The 23,717-nt window shown below is 42.8% G+C and overlaps 2 protein-coding genes across 12 annotated transcripts in view; one reads left to right on the top strand and one right to left on the bottom strand.

Annotated features, from left to right (window-relative positions):
* The first annotated feature begins 546 nt into the window (after positions 1-546).
* Positions 547-8,603, top strand: LOC311227886 (putative ribonuclease ZC3H12D). The gene is made up of 6 exons (XM_084313735.1): positions 547-617; positions 2,118-2,588; positions 5,225-5,364; positions 6,109-6,343; positions 6,466-6,572; positions 7,118-8,603. Exons 2-6 carry the CDS (start codon positions 2,278-2,280, stop codon positions 8,131-8,133), a joined length of 1,809 nt encoding a protein of 602 aa, XP_084169861.1. The 5' UTR covers positions 547-617; positions 2,118-2,277; the 3' UTR covers positions 8,134-8,603.
* A 367-nt stretch (positions 8,604-8,970) lies between these two features.
* tab2 (TGF-beta activated kinase 1 (MAP3K7) binding protein 2) overlaps positions 8,971-23,717 on the bottom strand; it is a 106,491-nt gene continuing 91,744 nt past the window's right edge. For 2 of the 11 annotated variants that reach the window (XM_084313727.1, XM_084313724.1), the window contains exons 6-8: positions 23,021-23,116; positions 16,564-16,665; positions 8,971-11,384 (exon numbers count right to left, since the gene is read on the bottom strand). In XM_084313727.1, the coding sequence (XP_084169853.1) occupies positions 11,266-11,384; positions 16,564-16,665; positions 23,021-23,116 (317 nt within the window). In that variant the 3' untranslated portion in view covers positions 8,971-11,265. Of the gene's footprint in view, positions 11,385-16,563; positions 16,666-23,020; positions 23,117-23,717 lie in introns of those variants that run through there. The other 9 variants (XM_084313733.1, XM_084313730.1, XM_084313732.1 and 6 more) reach the window with 7 other exon arrangements.

Genomic DNA, 23,717 nt, shown 5'->3' on the forward strand with positions numbered 1-23,717 from the left:
CGGCACATTTTATTTGTTTATTTTAAAGACACCTGACGGCATGCTTGGAATTCTACTGCATATGATTAGATTGTGTCTGGAAGAACCCTGCACGCTACACCCTGCACCCTGTCTAATGATGGCGTGGTGGGTGTAGCAGACACTGCTTCAGTTACTGTATTATATCTGGATATAAAAAACATTCATTAGCATAGCCTCTGCCAGTCATTGCTGTAACTGAACGAATGGACATCCCACTTTTTCCCCAACACAGTTCTTTGTAGCACAATTCAGCTTTGTGAAAGCAAGGCTATAGAACCAAGGTGCAACATTGTAATGACAGACCATAAGAAGACAGGAAGAACAGGACAGAGAGATAAGGTGTGGAAGAAACCCTCTGGGCTTCCATACAAGTGACCCCTGCAGTGGAACAGATGAGGAAGTACTAGTGTTTAACAAAGCTTTCTCTTCCTTGCTGGTTTGAGCAAAGTCTTCTTGGCAGTAAGCAGTTACTTCCTCCTATGACTAAATAAGAGGAGCTTCTGCACCGGGCTGATCTGTCATTACTCTGTAACTCACAAAGCAAGAGGCGTTCGCCAGGGCAGGTTGATGCTCCCAACAACTCCCTCACTGAAAGTGTAAGTATAGAGAGAACAGAAAACTACAACAGAACCAGTCTAATATTCACACTCTTTTTGTTTCTGTGTTGTCGGTCTGTCTGTCAGCCTGCCTGCCTGCCTGCCTGCCTGCCTGCCTGCCTGCCTGCCTGCCTGCCTGCCTGCAGCCTACAGCCTGTCCTGCTCTAGATTGCTGTGCTATTTCGAGTGAATAGTTATCACAACTGACATTTCTCATAATTTACTTGCACTGTGACAGTTATTGTCTTCTGGATCGATGGATCTGTGGCTCTTTTGTAGAGGAGCTGCAAAAACACTGTCTGTGTTCAAGAAGTTCAGCAGAGCAGGATGTGGTTTAGTGCAGGTTGTAGCAAGCCTGTGCAAGCAAGAGACCTGTGCAGAGGAAAATACCTCAAATCGGGGATTCTTACATCTTTTCAGCTCAGGGTCTTCATAGAGTAATCCAGTGTGATACTCTGGGACCCAATATGGGCACACTATAAACTGCCGTCATGTGGGGGAACCACCAGCGACCCAATTTTGGCTCCTGACCCATAGTTTAAGAAACACTGCCTTGAATGAATCGGACTGCAATGCAATTCCCTGTAGTAATTCAATTTCTGGCTTGACATTTAGATAAGTGGCTTGATCACTGGAGCCTTTGACGGCACGTGAGACGCGGCCAGGTTTCTCATGCCCTGCTACTTGTTTCCTCATGGCCTACGTGAGCTGTCAAGTCAACAGATCAAAGTACAACTATCATCCATCATCGCTGGCCACTTTAAATGTCTGAAAACACAAGTTTTAACAATGGTTAACAATGGAATACATGTCTGGTATGAAAGGATGGGGTTTGTTTTTCAGTGACACGTTAAGGCATTTCAAATGATAAAAATAAAACAAAAGGAGGACACGCCTCCCCATGAAAACCAGCTTACTGTCATCATTAAAGAATGATTCATTTTCAAGCTCACAAGGTGGATAGGCATGTTGCTATTTCGGGGGAATAGCAACAGGTTACCTTATTCCATATAGTGTCGAGTCAGCATGACTCAAAGGGTGGGTTGATAATTCCATCACTATGAACTTGCTTTGGGAGTGAATGAATGTTGGGGACTTTTCAGACTGCTCCACGGGACAGCTCTGAGATGAGGAGGGCCTCAGTATTTGCAATACAAATGCAATGTAACGTTTATGTTTCGGTTAACAGAGGTTGCGGGGGGGCATCTGCATTTATTCCATTTACGTTTAAACTTTGTTATGGTAACTGACCTCAGTGACATCAGATGCAAAATTATGTTAGCCCTCTCGTCTGTGTCTGGGGGTTTTCTCAACCGGTATGACGTGAGAATGCGTTTTGGGACGCGCTCGTGAGCGCAGTCATGAGGTTGTGGTAGTGAAAGGAGATCCTATCACTGTGCAAGAAAAAAACCACCACAACCAAACGGTCTGATGTGTTTACATCGATGCCTCTGCCTCCGCCCCCTTTGACACCTGTCACCGTCAACTATTCCAAAACAGGTGGTTGCTGTGGCGACGGGTGATGAGCTAGAATAAGGAGGCGGCGAGGATCTCCCCCGACCAGACAGTTCTGAGAGGAGCGACGAGGAGGAACACCTACTCATATACCAGAGATAACCCAATCAGCCCAGAGAGAGAGAGACCCCCTTGCTGATCCAGCATGGACCACCAGCATGGCAACGTGGAGCGCTTCCTCAAGCTGGGCTACTCCCACGGTGACATCCTGCGTGTGCTGGAGAGCTTGCGCCACGGCGCCCAGACCAACGACATCCTGGAGGAGCTTATCAAGACCTGCCACAGTCGCAGCACCAGTAACAACAACAGAACCGCCCCCGCCGGCTCCATGTCCAGCCCACAGCTGGTCCCCCGAGGCTGCGGCTCCCCCCGACCCAGCACCGCCCCCGGCCCGGACAGAGACCCCGCCGGAGGCTTCAGGCCTGTGGTCATCGACGGGAGCAACGTGGCCATGAGGTGAGAGAACTCTTAAAAGTTATTTATAACATATTCTGTTTTTGTGCCACTGTAAGAATGAAGAGTGACAAATCACAGCAGGTAGTGGGGTCATGACAAACATTAAGAAAAACACTCAACTGTACATGGAAATCTCAGCGTTTCTGAATGTAACCTGACTCTTGTCCTTAGTATCCAATGACCTTGTACAGCCTACCGGCAGTGCCTCTATTGTGTGTCATATCTGGTTTCGGTTCACTGATTAGATCACGCCGTACTTCCTCTTAGGAGGATTGGGAAGTGACGGCTCTGGCCTGGCCCATCTATTGCTTTGTGTCGATGGTGTATTGAAGAATCTGTGGCAACAAGCAGATGGCCAGAGATGTGTATGAAAGTGCCTACCATCTTGGCCCTGCATGACCAAAGACCTGCTATAGTTTTAGCAATGAACAAATACTGTGAATAATAAATAGATGGAAAACTCATAACGATAATATCCAGCCAAAACTCTGGCTTGAAAAAATATAAGTTAAATTTCATAACCCAACATGTCCTCTGTAAAAGATAAGAGTGAGAGAGATAGAGATGAAGAAAAGCTTTTACTGCTGCCATTTTACAGGCAGTAACCCTTCTAAAACATTTGGCATTAACTCTGCGGTTTGAGTCGTCTCACAAAGCAGCCTTTGATTAGTCACACTACACTACATTAAAATAAACATACACATACATAAATCATACACCACGTTACAATTTGTGGCCACCTTATCATCGTAGGTCTGCCTTCTAAAAGCATTAACCCTGAACACATTCTGTGCTGCACAATGATAATTCATTCTATCTGTATTTCAAGCCCTTATGAAATGTCATTGTTTTTGCTTATTGACAGCGTTTCCATGCCCCCCTGGTGCTTCTAGAAGCCAGTGAGGTGTTATCTTTGTGGCTCGTTGTATGCAAAGCCTCCGACCACTTCCTGCTGGCTAAGTGCAGGGAAACCCCACATTCTATTTACTACCTCCTGTAGGCAAATGCATCCAGTCTACACCCTGGCGGGGCCTGGAAGGCTGAAGAACAACCAATCCCTGGAGTAGAGAAGGGAGTGTGCTTGTTGTCCTTAAAGGGATACTTAGAGATTTTGAATGTTTAGTTGGTCCTTGTTCTTCACCAGACTCTTAAGATTAGATTAAAATGTGTCGTCATTATACAGCACAAGTACGCAAACAAGGTTTGGCATCCAACCAGAGTGCAAATGTATCAATAAAGTTCAATAGTGATATAATGTACAGGTGATTAAACTGGGTATAACATATATACATTTAATAGTGATATACAATGTACAAGTTATTAAATTGGGTATAAAATATATTTAAAAAGAGTAGTGCTAATGAAATGTATGTACAGTGATACAGCCATACAGGTATAAAGAAAGTATGGCAATACTCATACTGGCCAGCAGCGTAAATAGTAGGTAAGGGATATCTACAGATATGTAAAAGGATTGTGTACAGACAGGTGTGGATAGATATATATAAGGTGAGAATATATCTATACGGTATATACAGCATTATTGTACATGGTCTTGAGGACTCTTGTCACATTGTGGAGGAGAAAGTTTAAATGGAATGTTATCATTGATCCTCATTCAAACCGTGGGAGTGTCTGGTGAAGAACAAACAAGCAAGCAAAATACAAAATGTCAAAGTATGTCTTTTAAGTAGGGATCACGGGTACTGTGGAAGGCACCACCATAGAGTTCAGTCACAGTTCAGTACACAGTGAAGATCAATTGGATTGTGTAACATGTGGTTTTGCCTACGTGAGCAGATATTGTGACGTACATGAACATCAGGGGAAAAGGTCTGTTTCAGGGCATGAGAGGTAGATGGTCTACTGCCAACAGTAACACACAGGACGCTGCAACTGCTGCAGCAAACCATGTTGTGATACAACTTCTCAGTTTTGAGCCCAACAGGGCCAGAGAAAAGGCCATCAGGTATGGCTCTAGTTCATGCTTGGTCGGGTCGGTTAAGGCTCTGCAGAAGAAAAATAATAATAAAAAACTTGAGTCGATCCATGTATTTGCAGTAGGCTAATCTACATTTTTACATGTGATCATAAATAGCTACATTTTATCAAGTAGAGAAAGTCTTGATAATTGACTGACTCCAAAATTAGCAATCAAAAATAAATACTGTACCTAAATAAATAATCATCTCGGGCTCAGTATTGTATGTTATGATCTGGGGCAAGCGTGGCTCAGGCTTCAACTCACTCGGATCGGGTCGAGCTTGGGATTGAATTCTCAGGCCCATTGCAGAGCTAGTTATAAACATCCCCCCCCCCCAACACACACACTCATGTGAGCTTGTGTATCTACTACTCTGTACACAGTAAATAAAAAGATTAGTATGGCTGAGACTTCCTGCCTTTCCAGTTCATCATCACTTTGGGAGAAAGATCTCCTGGGACATTGCCTTGCCTTCAATTCACAATAACGGCCATTAATGCTGTGGCTCTGAAAAAGTGTTGACACACATTTGGAGTAGGAGCTGTGAGTCACAAGCAGCCTACTTCCTCTAAAAAGGGAGAAGAGAGATGTAAACTTGTGTAGAAGCGGAGAAGGAGGAAGTTAATTCTCTGCTTTGGTTCTGCCCTTGTAGCCATGGCGACAAGAGGGTGTTTTCGTGTCACGGTCTGCAGCTGGCGGTTAAGTGGTTCTGGGACAGGGGTGCGCGGGACATCACTGTGTTTGTTCCCCTCTGGAGGAAAGAGCAGCCACGGCCAGAGGCTCCCATTACAGGTAATAGCCTGTTGTACCACCTGACAGGGTTAGGTGGCGTGGCACTGCAGCTCGTCACCACCACATATACACAGACCTCAGAACATGTAACTACTACTGCTGAACACAACAGTCAAACCATGGCATGTCGCCCAAACTAATCTAATCCATTATGTTAAATCAGTCTAATCCACTTACTGTATGTTTTGATGATGTACCAGTACTTGATGGAATGAGGAGTTTGTTATTCATCATCAGATCATATTTGGCAGGTTTATTGAGCTCACAGTAGGGCATGGGCAGGCACATTCTGCGGGAATTAATAAGCACAAATTCCATTATCTAGTGAACAATAGAAAATATTGTGGACTATGCCTTTTAAATGTCAAACAGTTCAATTTGTGCTATTATACTCCCGGCCTACATCACCCAATTGCTGGATTCTGTGCCCCAAAAAACAGGAATGTTTTGCAATGCACTCAAAACTCAATTCGTTAGTATCTATTGGTCAGTTTACATTGTAAATCTTTATAAAAAAAAATTGGTTTAAATAGTTTAAATTATTTCAACAGTTTAATTGATTGACTTTGTTTCTATATCGTTTTCTTTTCTTTTTTGTATTCATTATGTTTTGTATTTCTCTGCGTCAGTGTAAATGAGAGCTTGCTCTCAATGATCCTTTGAGCTGAAATAAAGATCGAATGAAAAAACCTTTTGGCTTAAACGACGACGCAGTGACAATAATCCTCTTGCGTTTCCGCGCAGACCAACACATTCTCCATGAACTGGAGCGGAGGAAGATCTTGGTGTTCACGCCGTCCCGCTGTGTCAACGGCAAGCGGGTGGTGTGCTACGACGACCGCTACATCATCAAACTGGCCTTCGACTCCGACGGCATCATAGTCTCCAACGACAACTACAGGGACCTTCAGACGGAGAAACCCCTGTGGAAGAAGTTCATAGAAGAGAGGCTGCTGATGTACTCTTTCGTCAATGACAAGTAAGACCCCAAGCAGGACTCACTTCAAAAGGGTGGGCGGCATTATGCATCAGTTATTAGTGTATGCTTATTAATTTATTACCACCACTTATGTACATTACTTTGCATCTTCCTTGGTCCAGATTCATGCCCCCAGATGATCCTCTCGGAAGAAACGGTCCGACAATCGACAATTTCCTGAGGAAAAAGTCACAGGCCCTGGACAACAAGCAGCAGCATTGTCCTTACGGTTGGTTGACATTTCTCATCCATCCACACACACACACACACACCACACACACACACCGCCAGGCCATTGACATGACACCTCGTATCCACCTGGGGGATTCAACGGTAACCTATACAATATGAGCCGGTCGAGAGGCATTTGAAGTTCATGATCACCAGTTGGGTCAGTTGTGAATCATTTGGCTGCCTATCAGTCAGTTGTTGGCACAGACAGAGTAGCTCCACTCCAAGGCTGCAGTGCCCCCACTCACAAACAAAAGCCTTTTTATCAACACCCAGGACAATAAGAGCAGGCTTGGGATTAGCCCTGTAAATGGAGAACGAATGGCCTTCGTAGCACAAGGCTCTGTACCTAGGGAACAGAAACAGGCTGGAGACTAGACCTAATTTGTTTGCCTAGCTAAGTGTGTTTACATTACTGAAGAAGGGAGGGGGCGCACTCAGACACGCGCACATCATTGTTGACAGTCCCTTAGAGAGATACAGGATTACATCTGTGGCCTGTGTTTTGAAAGCCTATAAATACCCTGTATTTATTTCTTCCAGGAAAGAAGTGTACTTACGGAGTGAAGTGCAAGTTCTACCACCCAGAGCGCGCCAACCAATCGCAGCTATCTGTGGCGGACGAGCTGAGGGCAATGAGCAGACCCGGCGTAGACAGAGAGCAGTCGTTTGTCCCACCACCGGCACTGAGCCACAGAGTCGGCCTGGATTCACGCCCCTACTCGGCCCCAAACCTCTACCGTGATCTGGAACACACTACTCTTCCACACAGATACTCCTCCACTCCTCCGCTCTTGAGAACAGAGGAGCAGCCCCACAGAACCTCACCCAGTGAGCAGTTGGTCTCCCAGAGAGACACCGGTAGCCCGGCTCTCCTGCCCAACTCTAGCCTACGCCTCTGCCCGAGCCCAGACAGTGACGAGGCCTTTGGTTCCCTAGACAGCTCCATGTCCAGATTCCACATTCAGGACATGTCTAAAAGCACAGAGAGGCTATCGTATGCCTACAGCAGTGGAGTCGCTGGCTGTAGCCAGGGTAGTGGGGACTTCCACCTCTCCGGCTCCTACAATACCAGCACACAGAGGCTCAGTGTTGGAGGAGGACCCTATGCCCCACCAAGATCCCCTCCGTGTGGCCATAACCGTCCTCAAACCTGTGAGAACTCTTCATGCAACCAGTGCAGGTATGGCCCCCAACACGCCTGGCCCCGGCCCCCACCCCTACCAGGGGGCACATACGGGGCTCATATCCACAACGATAGCGACGGCCACATTCATCTCTCAGATGAGCAGTACTTCCGACGCCCGCTCCCCTACAGAGTGGGCAACAGCCTGCCCGAGTGCCACTGCTGGGGCCAGGGCAGTCACTCCGATGGAGAGCTGATGAGTGGAGCAAAGACCCCCTCCAGCGAGCAGAGGAGGAGCCTGAGGAGCCAGCTTAGCACTCTCTACCCTCAGAGCCTGGTGGAGCAGGTGATGTGTTCATATCCTCATGTCATGGACATGTCCGAACTCCTTCCTCTTATCCAGAGGTACAGAAACAGCCTAGTCTCCTTCTAGTTCAGACACGTCTAGTTGGACTCAAATCAGACTTACACCACAGTATTCTCAGTAGTATCTTTGCAATACATATATATATATATAAAACTGCCATCATCTACCTTTGAACAGTACGGTCCAAACAATGTTTTTTTGTACCCTAGCCAAATTTCCCTCGGGATGAATAAAGTATTTCTATTCTATACCCACAGTAATTGTACTGTGAACAAAGTACTACTAAGAATATTCTAGCTTGAATGAATGCTATGTGGGTTTGATGCATTATATTCTAGCATTTCCTTGTGTTAAACATTGTAGCCTGTTGATGAGAAAAAGGCTTAAACATGTAGCAGACTGAGCCGTCCCTGAAGATATTGATAAGATATGATCTAGTACAAGTGCAATGCACTATTGGCTCCTTATGCTATTGTAGCATTGACTCGGTTGATCAAAGCAGCATGTGTTGTTTTCTCATGTTGCCTCAAAATGAGGAAAGCTATTCTGTAATAAAATACAATAAAAATAAATTATATTGACCTGTATTTTGTACGCTATAACGATGTCATGTTTTTGTCATACAAGAAATAAAATCCATTTTAATATTACAGATTCAAGTCATTAATCTGTGATTATGCTCAACTCATAAAGATATAAGATGTATCCTATAGCACATCATGAAATATGAGGGGGGGGGGGGGACTAACAGCCTTTCATCAAGAGTCTTGTGCTGTTATTATACTTACTATATACTGTACATGTAGCTGTGGATCGTTTACTGCCATCTAGTGGGGGAAGAGCAACTCTTAAGATTGAGTCAATGAACGTGAATCAGAAAATAATTTTCAAAATAAGACAGAATTTTAGAATAGATTTTTAGTTTTTTTATTATTTTTTACAAATAACTTATCTGTTACAAAGACAGTTTTCCCAGCTAAAATCAAAAACACTTTAGATATCCAAATTAGTTGTTTGTTTGTTTTTTGTGTGTTTGATTTTCCATTTAATTAAAGACTTCACACTGAGCTGCAGATCCGAGCTGAAAACTGGGTTTCTCTGGGATTGAAAAGGGGAAAAAAGTATGGCATAAGTGCTTAAGACACAACCAAGAATGAATCTACTTAAACTGGTTTTTAAACAATACTAAGCTTTGGTTTTCAAAATGGCATTTTGATTTGTGACAGCACAGATTATCCATACACATACCATTCTAAAAGGCAGTATTGTAAGTCAACATAATTGTAAGGCACAAAATGTGAAAAACTTCACAAAATAACTATTCCACAATTATGGTAAATTACCGGTAATAGTAAACTTTTGAACCATCCTATTCCTCACTAATAAAAAGCTTAACAGGACAAATTAAGCCAAATAAAAATGAGATTATACAAAGTGGACAATTACCATTGTGCTTGACTTTGCTAGAAATATAGCGACCGCCCTGTTCTTATTTTTTGTTGGTGCTATGGAGATCTAAAGAAAAGGGAAAAAAATGTCTGACCAGGTCGATATAAGGCACATGACCTATATAAATATTTCATGATTGGAAACAGGAACACTTTAAAAAAAAAAACATTAAAAACATACTCACTTTGATTTTTGGTACACTCGTGAAAACCCCAATTTCCGACTGCATAGCAACTATTCTGAATTCTGAACCCCCTCAGAAAAAGAAAATGGCTGCTTATCAACCCAACAAACTGTACAGGGACACTTGGACACAATTCATTTTCCTCAAATCTTCCATCCAGCCCGTGCGTATGAACCGACGTTTGAGATTCAGAATGTACTGTAAGATTCCATGTGTCTCTACTTGTCGCCGAGGTGTCGACGTCCCCAAATATTAAACCTACATTCCAGTTGTCAGATGGCAGTTTGCGATTTGTTTTTTATTTTCTCGAGTTTTTTTTTCTCTTTCAGACAGTCCCAAGATCTCTGGCATCCCGAAAAGAAGACAAAAAAACTGTTGTTTTGACTTTGCTGCTTTGGCAGATCGTACACGGGATATTCAGCATTTACACAAGCGATGAACAGACTGGGGAAGGGGAGGGGGGGCGGCAGACATAGCTTCGTGACTGCATTGGTTTCATTCTAAATGTTCTGTTCCTCTCCACAATGCTTCAATTCTCACAGAAATCAAGTAAAAAGCTTAAAAAGGGACACCGTGCTTATTTGTTTTGAAAAGGAAGAGAAACAAAACAAAGACAAAAAAAAGTTAATAAAGTCTATTAAGCTATACTTACAGGAAATACAAGTGATTCATAGTGTGAGGAAGAAGGCATTTAAGGCACATTCTAAAATTATGTACAGTAAAAAGCTCAAGGGTATTTCTTACCTCCATGTACTGTACACATAAAGCATGCAATTTAGTTTCCTTTTTTTTTTTTTTTTTTTGACTGGAGATTGAAGAGACAGACTGATGAGGGACACAATAGGGGAGGACAGCGGACACCGCTATGGCTCCTCCCCCTCGTCACCTTCTAGACACAACAACCAAATAGAAAAGTCCACGAGTAGTCTGTTCGTTTTCCCTTCAGATGTAGAGCAGTGGCCAACCAAAGTTCCCACTCCTGATCATGCCACCACAGAAGAAAAAATGTAAATCAGCAAACGCACATTGGCACCCATGTTGGCTGCGTGTCTATGTGTGTATGTGTGTATGCACGCATGCGGGTGTTGTGTGTGTGTGTGTGTGTGTGTGTATGAGAGAGAAAGAGTGAGTGTGTGTGCCATCACACTGCAGGACACCACTCTGATAATACTGTGAATGGAAGCAGCGAGGTATCCCTAGGAGGTCTTCCCAGGGGGTAAAGTCGCCCGTTGAGCAGGAGGAAGGGGAGGGGAAGAGGAGGGAAGGGGGGGGTGATGACCCCACACAAGCAACGTCTCTAAGGTGAGGTATCAGCCAACTCTGCTGGCTTAGTACGAAACACAACCTGTAAACACTATCCAGTCAAGGCCTTCGGTGGACAGCATTCTACAAACCTTAGAGGGGAGGAGAAAAAAGAAAACAGGCCACAAAAACTACTAACCCCGTCCATGTTTTCATACAACTAGAAAAAAAGGAAAGAAGAGTATTTTCCAATATAGTCGTTCGTTGGTTCTTTGTGGTGGAAAAGGGCAGAGAAAGGGGTTGTGTGTCTTGGCGTCAGTGGCTCAGAAGTGACGTGGGTAGTCGCACTGTTCACAGCGGTTGAGGGCAGGGTGGTTGAGGAAGGTGCATGCTGTGCAGCTCCACTGTGTGCCCTCGTCTTCCTCTTGCTTATCTCTCAGCTCTGGTAGGGGGAGAGAGGGAGAGAGGGAGAGTCAATACACTGGACGCAAAGTATATGGACATGAGAGTAATACACAAAGTCAATGACACGCGTCAAGACTGGCGTCAACTGTTATTTTCAATGTGAAACCTTCACACCAGTGCCACCTTCACACATACTGTCCTGCACGCGTCTATGCTTTTACCAACGCGTTCGTGTTTCCAGGTTCCCGTTTTGCGCTCTGATTGGCCACTGACCTATGCTAGTACACCCCCCTCGTAAGTAGAGAGTCGGCGCTGCACTCAACCGATTCATTCAACAGGAAGCGATTTGCGAGTACAATACACCATCACGCCAGAGTGGATAAAGAAATGCTCCAGAAATGAATATGCGTAGAGAAAGGCTTAACGAGTCAGCGCGAGAGCGCACACACAAAAGCACACACGCATGATATCCGATTTATTAATGCCAAATAATGGACGACGACCGCAATTGGCACTTGAAAAGTGTAAATGATGGATTAGTCAGTAACAATTCATGACAGCTTGTATAGCTCAACTGTTAGTTCTCTGCCTGTGGACCATATGGTCCCCGGTTACAATCTCTTGCTTACTTTTTTTCCCCCCGTAACGTTAAATAATCTATCCACTCTGGTGTCCCAAAAAGGACAATAACACCACCTTATGCATACTGCACCTTATGTGAATACTGTGATACTGTGAATACTGTATATTTCAGTTGGTTAGATAGTCAATTCTATTGACTTATTTGTTTACACTGCTTGTGTTGTTTTCACTACCTGTGTACCCCCCCCCCCCCCATGCTGCTATGATGCCTGAATTACCCCAAGGGGATCAATAAAGGAATATCTTATCTTATCAACCAGAGTGGATAAATTAATTAACGTTACAGAAAAAAAATAAGTATCCAAGAGATTCAAACCGGGGACCATATGGTCCACAGGCAGGGGACTAACCAGTTGAGCTATACAAGCTGTCATGAATTCTTATTATAAAATCCTGTCAGGAAGCGTGCCTCAAAGCATGAATGAACCGGCATTTACCGGCATTTCTAAGCACTTTAAACTTACCAGAACTTTAGCGCACATAAAGTCACGCGGAAACAGCTGTTCCTGGAGGCAGTACTGTGATACGCATTTGCATTTCAGCGTCCTGCTACGCTCATAGCGAGGGGGGCGTACTAGCGTAGGTCAGTGGCCAATCAGAGCGCAAAACGGGAACACAGAAACACGAACACGTTGGTAAAAGCATAGACGCGTCCTGCACACATACACACTGTCATGCACACATACACACTGTCCTGCACACACACACACTGTCCTGCACACATACATACACACTGTCCTGCACACATACATACACACTGTCCTGCACACATACATACACACTGTCCTGCACACATACACACCGTCCTGCACACATACATACACACTGTCCTGCACACATACACACTGTCCTGCACACATACATACACACCGTCCTGCACACATACATACACACCGTCCTGCACACATACATACACACTGTCCTGCACACATACATACACACTGTCCTGCATACATACACACCGTCCTGCACACATACATACACACTGTCCTGCACACATACACACTGTCCTGCACACATACATACACACTGTCCTGCACACATACATACACACTGTCCTGCACACATACATACACACTGTCCTGCACACATACATACACACCGTCCTGCACACATACATACACACTGTCCTGCACACATACATACACACCGTCCTGCACACATACATACACACTGTCCTGCATACATACACACCGTCCTGCACACATACATACACACTGTCCTGCACACATACATACACACTGTCCTGCACACATACATACACACTGTCCTGCACACATACACTGTCCTGCACACATACACACTGTCCTGCACACATACACTGTCCTGCACACATACATACACACTGTCCTGCACACATACACACTGTCCTGCACACATACACACTGTCCTGCACACATACACACTGTCCTGCACACATACACACTGTCCTGCACACATACACACTGTCCTGCACACATACATACACTGTCCTGCACACATACACACTGTCCTGCACACATATACACTGTCCTGCACACATACATACACACTGTCCTGCACACACACATACTGGCCTGCAAACATACACTGTCCTGCACACATAGACACTGTCCTGCACACACACATACTGGCCTGCAAACATACACACTGTCCTGCATGCGTCTATACTTTCCACAACAAACTTGTGTTTCCGCGTTCGAGTTTTGCCCTCTGATTGGCCAGGTCATGTGACATGTGCGCCAATCGTGGGACGGCAAGTTCTGCGCCTATTTCCGGGTCGAACAGCCTGCAAACTACCTAATGCCTAGTTTATCACTGGTTAAGCTTAGGCGACTCTTTCGCAGTTGGTTAAGGTTAGAGTTTGGAATCAGGGCAGGCGTTCTATCGCCCTGCTCTAAGACAAACTCTAACCTTAACCAACTTCGAAAGAGCACCTAAGCTTAACCATCCAAAAACTTGCGGTCCCACGATTGGGCGTACATGTCACATGACCTGGCCAATCAGAGACGCGGAAAAACGAACTTTGTTGTGGAAAATATTCAGGCGTCCTGCACACATACAGATACTGGCCTGCAAACATACACACTGTCCCATTTCTTCAGCATAGTCTCCCCTGGAGTTTTTTGGAGAAATGCACTGTTGTGTACTTCAATAAAATGTCCGGCCAACTGATTTTATCTGAAGGACAGCGTGTGTGCAGCATAAAGTATGTTTGACAAGATTAAGTCGTCTGAAAGGCTTGTTTAGACAATACACGAAAAAGGCTTATATCGGTTTTAGAGTTTACATTACTAGTTTACATTTACCAGCTTGCTTTTCACTGAAGACTAATCTAGACATATTACACTAGCATGTCTGTGTAAATAGCTTTAAAACAATCTTAAAAGGCGCTAGATTATATTTATTCAGAGTATTCATTAGAAAACAAGAATACATCCACAGAACTTTTAGAAAGGTGCGTAATCATGAATTTTTTTTTATTTATTTATCATAAAAAAAAAATTTTCCAAAATGAATGTTAAAGGAACACACCAACTATTTGGGAAATTAGCTTATTTGCCATCTACCCTGGAGTTAGACAAGCAGATTACATACCCTTTTCTTCTCTGTGCATGCATTAGGCTTAGGGAACAGCCGCACGGTTAGCCTAGCTTAGCGTCATTCACTGGAAGTAGATGTGCCAGTGTAGCCTAGTTCCCAACAGTCACAAAATACACTCGAATACAACTCCAAAACGTTCCTGTAAACATGTTGTGACCTGTGTATTTACCACGTAATTTTTTTTTTAAATTTGTTTTCTAAGCAGATATATACTCTGAATTTTTTTTGCCGAACCACTGCTGCCTGGGCGCAGTGATTTAATCACCTCAAAAGCCCAGTTTTTCCAAAAACAGGGCTTTTGAGGTGATGAAATCACTGCGCCCAGGCAGCAGTGGTTCGGCAAATTTGTTCGAGTATATTATCTGCTTAGAAAACGAAAATGTTGATTTTATTTAAAATTGTTTCCACGTGGTAAATACACAGGTCACAATATGTTTACAGGAACGTTTGAGTGTATTGCGGGTGACTTGGAAACTAGGCTACACTGGCACGCCTACTTCCAGTGAATGACGCTAAGCTACACGCTACAGCTGTTCCCTAAGCCTAATGTATGCACAGAAGAAAGGGGTATGTATCTGCTTGTCTAACTCCAGGGTAGATGGCAAATAAGCTCATTTCCCAAAAAGTTGCCGTGTTCTTTTAAATGTTACAAGCATGTATCCCCTCCCTACTTCCCATTTTCGCATATGAAGCATTGCTATTGATGCTTGGTGAGGCAGATGAAGCATTCATTTTTTTTTATCCACTTTTTTTTATCCCATTTTCTATTTTTCTCCCATCCCAATTTTTTTCATATCGTCCAATTCAACCCTCCCCTGTCTTTGAACGTTGTTTCTTGCCTCCCACAAGCCGGCTGCAATGTGGACTAAGTCATACATAGCACAAGTCCCCTCCGATACTCGAGGTAACAGCCATCGCATCTTTTCACCTGCGCAGCTCGATCTTTCAGCGTCGGGGGTCTGGGCTTTGGAGGGGCCCCGCCCCCGTCGCTTCTTGATTCTACTGCGCAGGCGCACCAACCAACCTGTAGGAGTCGCTGTCCACAACGCCCAATCCTCACCCTTCAGTTTCCCTCCCCGTAATACGGCCAATGTGTATTACTGTGGACGACCAGCTAAACTGAAAGCAATGTGGAGAGCGGGGCTCGAACAGGAGGTGTGCATCAGTGTGCTTTTGCGTTCACACATACTGTACCAAGGTAGGAAATTAATGGGGACTCCCTGAAAGTTCATAAAATACCCCAAAATGTGGGATTCTGGGTGCAAAACATGCTCCTGAAATGAAGGATAGTGCATGGAGAACAATATAGCTGGTCTCTCCTCGTATTGTTTAGTGTTATTCACATTAAAGTCAGAGATTGTTTTCATTATATACATGACAAGTGTTCTGTCTCAACTGTCATGTAAATCCCCCCCCACCACCACCACAAAACAGTTAGGGGGCAAACAAAATAAAACAATGTCCTACCCTGACATGTACCATTTGCACCAAAACATTCAGATTACACAACTTGTTTATCCTTATTCCTTCTGGTTCAACCCTGCTAGTTGTCTCATATGTATTAAAACTTGAAGTGATGTTTCACTTGAGCAAAACATAATTTTTTTAGCAAGCATATGATTGGTTATCAGTAGTGATGCATTTCTTCTTCCGACACTTAAAAACCGCAGCGATGCAAGCCAGATTGTTTCAGTGTTCCGTGTCACATTTGCCTGTTTGCAATTATCAGTAACAAGAGTCAGGAAAAAGAAAAAGCCTGAGCGCTGGTGGTAACTACAGATTCCTCTTGTTGGAAGATGACTATGGCTGATTATCAGGGTCCGCATGTACAAAAAGCAAACACACACAAAAAGGCAAAAACCATCACTTTAACCAGTCAAATTAAATGTAGCCCACAAATCTGTGAAATCATCTGTTGTATGATTGGTCAGAAAAGGTGCATGGTGGGGGGAAAGAGGAAGAGGAAGAGGCGGGGTGGAAGAGGTACCGACCCAGAGGGAGAGCAGGGGGAGGGCCAGGGGACGGCTCCATCATGAGCTCCGAGGTGACGTTATATCGACATCCTCTCCTGTCTGGCCCAAGACCCTCTGGCCCTAACCAGCACACACACACAGGACAGAGCAGGGAGAGAGGGGTGGATGGATAGAGGGATGACGGCAGGAACAGCAGGAGAGAGAATGATGACAGAACAGAGATGAAGAACACAGAAACATGTATGATGGCAGGTGAGAAGAATGGAAACAAAAATACATTTAAAAGGGTAAGTTCAGAATTTTGGACTCCTATCTCTATTTCCTATTCGCAAAGGATGTTGTTGGTAGAGTCATTTAAAAAAAAAGATTTGCTCCCTTTTAGTCGTTGTTCTACCCTACCATCAGTCTGGGGAGGGTGTCGACTGCCACATACCTCCTCCGATACAAGTGGAGTCGCCAGGCGCTTCTTTTCACCAGACAGCTAGGAGCTTCACAGAGCGTAACGTGGAACGGAGGTTCGCGCCATCTACCCCAGATCCCCTCCCTACTGAACAGGAGCCCTCGACCGACCAGTAGGAGTCGCTGTTGCAACAACCAGGACTCATACCATACCGGCTTCTCACTCGCAAACACTGCCAATTGTGCTTGTAAGGACTACTGACCAAGCCGGAGGTAGTGCTGCCGGGCGGTAGGAGAGTGCTTAGACCGCTACACCAGCCAGACGCCCACGGTAGAGTCCTTTCTAAGCACAATACATCATGTTCTTCATACGGGATACCGGGATAGTTAGCCACAAAACTAATGTTAAGTAATTGGGCCATGCTTCAATCTGTAAAAGTCCTGAAATGAATGCTGGAACCTATTCCATTTTGTGGCTAACTAAGGAGGAGCCGAGTATCCAGTGTGAGGCACAGCATGGATTGTGATGCGAAACAACTCAGGGAGCTAGGGCTCCAAAATAATGGTAATATAAAGGTATAATAGTAATATACATAATTACAACAACAACCATATTCAGTACTAAAAGGAAGGTATAATGATAATATACATAATTAAAATGTTAAAAAAATATATAATAATAATATCCATCGCCACCCCTCGCATTTTGTGGAATGACCTCGATGGCCGTGGCTCTCAAAGTGTCTGGGTTTGTGTGGCCCACAGCCTTATAGTGCCGTGCCATGGGGGTATTTGGGGTTGTGGTGAGCCTCCAGCCTTCTCATTGAGAAGGGGCACCAAAGACAGCCTCGTGACTCACCTACCCCCCTCAAAACCCACCACCCGTTTCCCCAAAATCCACTGGCACATTCAGATGTGGCTCATTGCAGCAACATCACCAGAGACAACACATTTGTGGATGTTTTTAGTTAAAGGACATTTTAATGCTGAAGCTTCACTAACTGCAATAAAACACATGCTGTTTGTAGACTTAGAACATAAGCTGCGGGAGAGATTGGCTGAACACGAATACGCCATCAAGACCCACAACCCCAACTACCCCGTGGCACAGCACTACAAGGCTCTGGGCCACACCAACTCTTTGAAAGCCATGGCCATCGAGGTCATTCCACAAAATGCAAGGGGTGATGACATCAAACATCTCCTTTGACCAGAGACTTTTTGGAGGATAGACACTCGGGGACGATTCCTTTCCAGGCCTAAATGAGAAAATTAAATTCAGTTCTCCCCTTTATATAACTTTATGATTTGTTTGAACTGTGAACTGTGTTTCATGAAGAATGCTATTGCTACACTATACTGATGTTATACTATACCGTGATGTTATACTAGACTGTGATGTTGTACTATGCTGTGATGTTGTACTATACTGTGATGTTGTAATGTTATACTATACCGTGATGTTATACTAGACTGTGATGTTGTACTATACTGTGATGTTATACTAGACTGTGATGTTGTACTAGACTGTGATGTTGTACTAGACTGTGATGTTGTACTATACTGTGATGTTATACTATACTGTGATGTTGTACTATACTGTGATGTTGTAATGTTATACTATACTGTGATGTTGTACTAGACTGTGATGTTTTACTATACTGGGTTGCTTGAGTATACTGTGATGTTGTACTATACTGTGATGTTGTACTATACTGTGATGTTGTACTATACTGTGATGTTATACTATACTGTGATGTTATACTATACTGTGATGTTGTACTAGACTGTGATATTGTACTATACTGTGATGTTGTACTATACTGTGATGTTGTACTATACTGTGATGTTGTACTATGCTGTGATGTTGTACTATACTGTGATGTTATACTATGCTGTGATGTTGTACTATACTGTGATGTTATACTATGCTGTGATGTTGTACTATACTGTGATGTTATACTATGCTGTGATGTTGTACTATACTGTGATGTTATACTATGCTGTGATGTTGTACTATACTGTGATGTTATACTATGCTGTGATGTTGTACTATACTGTGATGTTGTACTATACTGTGATGTTGTACTATACTGTGATGTTGTACTATACTGTGATGTTATACTATACTGTGATGTTGTACTATACTGTGATGTTGTACTATACTGTGATGTTATACTATACTGTGATGTTATACTATACTGCGATGTTGTACTATACTGTGTTGCACTGTATGAGGTGTTTTCCTCTGTCTCTGTATATTACCATTATACCTTCCTCGTACTACTGAATATTATTCTTGTAATTATGTATATTACCATTACACTTTCCCATTAGTACTGAATACTATTGTTGTTGTTTATGTATATTACCATTATACCTTCCTCTTAGTACTGAATATTATTGTTGTAATTATGTATAATGTAAAGTACTGAACATTATTGTTATAATGATGTATATTACCGTTATACCTTCCTCTTAGTACTGAACATTGTTATAATTATGTGCGTTGACAAGTATTATTGAGGGTATTAGGAGGAGGAGTATTAGGGTGCTTCAAGAGTGCTGTTTACCTCCACTAGAGCAGTGGTTCTCAACTGGTCTAGCCTCGGGACCCAACATTTTCCTTAGTCATTAAGTCGCGACCAAAATTTTTGAACCACTATGATTTATGTAAAAAAAAAAAATTGCAGTAATACGCAATCTTTCAAAACATGAAATAAACACAAAAAAGTGCAACAAAAGTGCAACTATTGCTAAAAACCCAATGAAATAAAATAATAAATAATATATGCTTCTTAGCAGAATTCTTAGCTTAACATAACAGACCTAAATTTGGGGGAACTAATGGGATAACTGAGGTTGCAACAAAAGTGCAACTAGGGCTAAAACCCAATGAAATAAAATAATAATAAATAATATGCTTCTTAGCAGATTTCTTAGCTTAACATAACAGACCTACGTTTGGGGGAACTAATGGGATAACTGGGGTTGCAACAAAAGTGCAACTAAGGGCTAAAAACACAATGAAATAAAATAATAATAAATAATATATCCTTCTTAGCAGACTTCTTAGCTTAACACTTTGGTTGCCTAAGGTTAAATTAATGATATACCATAGATTGCCAGCGCTATTTGTCTATGGAGAAAGTCCCCTTCTTTGCAGGGCTATAACTTTTTAAATTCTATTGCTACATTGCCATTATTAGGGCCCATTCAAAGTCCTATATGTATTGTTCATTGTGTAGCAACGTTAAACTTTTTCATTCACATATTCATAGTAAAGTATGGTCTAATGTATAAGTATGTTTTCATCTCTTTCTGCAGCTTTCTCCAGAACGTGATATATAGCCCCAAATGCATTATATTGATGATGAAATACAGTTTGATGGCAATCAGCGCGATATAAAAAATTCCAACTAGACGTACTTCTAGAAGTTACTACACGTCATCTGATGTTGACCGGATGGGCGAGGGGGCGTTTATAATTCCGTGGGCAGCGTTATACCAATCATCTAATGTGGGTCAAATGTTGATAATATCAGTTATTATCGAAGACGGTAACGTTACACGCTGAAACTCACCCCAGTCTCCGCGCGCCGTTGGGCGATCATCGTCGAGTAGAAATTTTATCATTATGGGATATATTATTACCCGGTCCATCTCCAGCTTGTATAATGGTATATACGTCCAAATCATGTTGTTTATCGAGTTATTGGCAATCGATCGCTATGTAGTGTGACGAGCTAGAGTGCCGGAACCTATACCGAGTGCCCGGAAGTAATATGGCCGACCAGCAAAACCTCTACTGCGCTTCCTGTTAAGCGGTTGCGCCGATCGGCCACCAGATGGCGCTCCTGAACCGCCAGAGAGCTCAGTGGGTCCTGCTGGTGGATCTCAGGCCAGCGGAGGGACATTATGAATCCGATCGCAGATTTTTGAAATATTGATATAAGGACGCTGTACAGCGTCCCCCGGCAACTTTAGCATGGCCAGCAAAGACGTGAGAAGACGTGTCCCGGCACTCAAAGTGTTAACATGCAGGGAACTAATGGGATAACTGGGGATGATGTTTGCTCCTGACAAGAGTCTCAAAGTCTGGGGTGATGGTAGACAAAGCAACTCTGAGGTCATGCTCAATGTCCAATCTGTTCCTCTGCTTTGTCTTCAGCTGGACCAGAGCTGAGAAGCCACTTTCACAAAGATAGGTAATGAGAAAAAAAAAAAAAACACACACTTCCGCGACCCACTCAAAATGGCCCCGCGACCCACTTTTGGGTCGCGACCCACCAGTTGAGAAACACTGCACTAGAGTATATCACTGATAGATTGTCCCTAGTTAACTTATACTGTATTGCATCTCCATTAAATATTGACTCTTATCTCTTGCCTTTCTGCCATTATATTTGTGAGGTTGTTCGCTCAGTGCCCATGTTTCTTTGTTCTGTTGTTGCTCTTACTGTTTTTGTCTTGTATGTGTCTCTTTAACCCAGTGCTTCTCAAACTTTTTCTGTCAGGCCCCCCTTTGGCGGACCAAAATATAGTCGGTAGTGTGATAGTAAAGGATTAACCTTCTGTAGTGCGGCAGTGAAAGGGTTAACATGCTGCCGTGTTGCAATGAAAGGGTTAACATTCTGTCATGTGGCAGTGAAAGGGTTAACCTGCTGTCGTGTGACAGTGAAAGGGTTAACCTTCTGTAGCGTGGCAGTGAAAGGGTTAAGGGGCTGTACTAACATGACCTAGTCATATGATCACTTGATGAGTTTCAAATTGTACCTTAATACCTGATGAAGACTTTTTTTTTTGTTGAAACACATTGGTTTACCCATTATTTTTTTCAGACTGCTAACCACTACCATGGACTTCAACCGAAAGTATGCTGGAATAACCGTTTTGTTATTCCTGCCCTTTAACAGTTCTAAAGATGAAATGTAATCCATTTCTCTGCTTTCAAATGTAAAAGTGGGTTTGTCCTCAGCTCAAGAGATTCTTCGTCGAGTAAATTATCTGAAGGGTTTTGTCCACCAACCAAATTTGTTTGTCTATTTTATCCACAAATCTGCAAAATTGCATTCCCTGCATTGTTGTTCCTCTGTAAATGACTGCAGTCATGTAGGACTTATTTAAATCTACATCTGAAACAAAGCATATCTGTGAATATCACTGACACATTTTATTGTTATAATTAGGGATGCACCGATCCGATATTGGTATCGGCCGCTGATATCAGTAAAATAGCTGGATCGGGTATCTGTAAAAAAAATAAAAATCGGATAAAAAAAAAATTATAAATAAAATAAGATAACCATTCAGTACATTTATATCTGTGTTCATTTGTTACATTTAGTTTCACTAAGTTAGGAAAGTAATGTTTTAAGTCAAGCCTGATGTTGCCTTGCACAAAAGAATGATCCCAGTCTCTTCCACACAGTGACAGTGAGGCATACAGTTTATTAATTGAATGAATGAAGTTTATTTTCTGTCTTTGTTTACAAAAAATCAAAAACACACGTGTGATCCTTTACAATTCTTAAAAACAAAATATATTTTAATATATAAAAAAAAAACTTGGATACATATTTAATTTTTTTTATACTTTTTTGGAAAAATAATTTGGACAATGGGTATCGCATCGGTATCGGTATCGGCCGATACCCAAACCCAGGTATCGGTATCGGGACTGAAAAAGTCGGATCGGTGCATCCCTAGTTATAATATAATATATGGTCGTATTTTTTCATGAAATGACTTTCAATATGACTAATTTGACTATCGCTACTAGAAGAAGACCCTAATTAGCAATTAGTTGCACATTATTATCATTTTACATGAACACAATGTACACTCAATGAAAATGTGTTCTTTTACATGTTAGACGATGTAACATATCTTGTAGTAAGTATAGTATCTCTTTCAACAAGGAAATGGACAGGAAGAGGTGGAATGGCGGATGAAGACAGACCATGCCCCTTTACTACATCCATGTACGACAGGAAATTAAGCAAGAGAGAGACCCCGGCCCCAGTGGAGGGTCAGGGCTGTCAGATAGTGACCATGCAACCTTTTCTAAACTTACCAACAGATAAAGTACCTTTGGGTTTGGGCGGGACAGGACCTAGGAATCCAATGTTGTCATAAAAGTTATGGATTGCACTGGGGTTAAAGTGTGGTCCTGTAAACAAATGAAAGAGGGTGGATTTACAATTAATATCCAACAGCTATCATCTAGTATATATTAATGTCCGACATCCATCATCTAGTATAAATTCATGTCTGACATTCATCATCTAGTATAATTCATGTCTGACATCCATCATCTAGTATATATTCATGTCTGACATTCATCATCTAGTATATATTCATGTCTGACATCCATCATCTAGTATCGATTAATGTCCGACATCCATCATCTAGTATAAATTCATGTGTGACATCTATCATCTAGTATAAATCCTACACATCTATCATCTAGTATAAATCCTACACATCTATCATCTAGTATACATTCTACTCATCAAGTAAAAATGAGTGTTCCAACATTAGTATGCCATCAACAGACACACACGCACACACACAAACAGCTACACACTCCTGCAAAGAGCGATTAAAAAAAAAAAAAAAAAAAAAAAAAAACAATACTCTGTACTTGGCATGCTCGTCCATGGGTCCAGCTAGAGAGAGGCACTATTCCTGTTGTGAACCACGTCTTCCACCCCTTCACCTGTGTGAGCCCTTTGGCTGGTGTATGAATCTCTGTCAGCAGCGTGGATCAC

The sequence above is a fragment of the Notolepis coatsorum genome, assembly GCF_963971535.1.
Source record: "Notolepis coatsorum genome assembly, chromosome: 5".
Lineage (NCBI taxonomy): Eukaryota > Metazoa > Chordata > Actinopteri > Aulopiformes > Paralepididae > Notolepis > Notolepis coatsorum.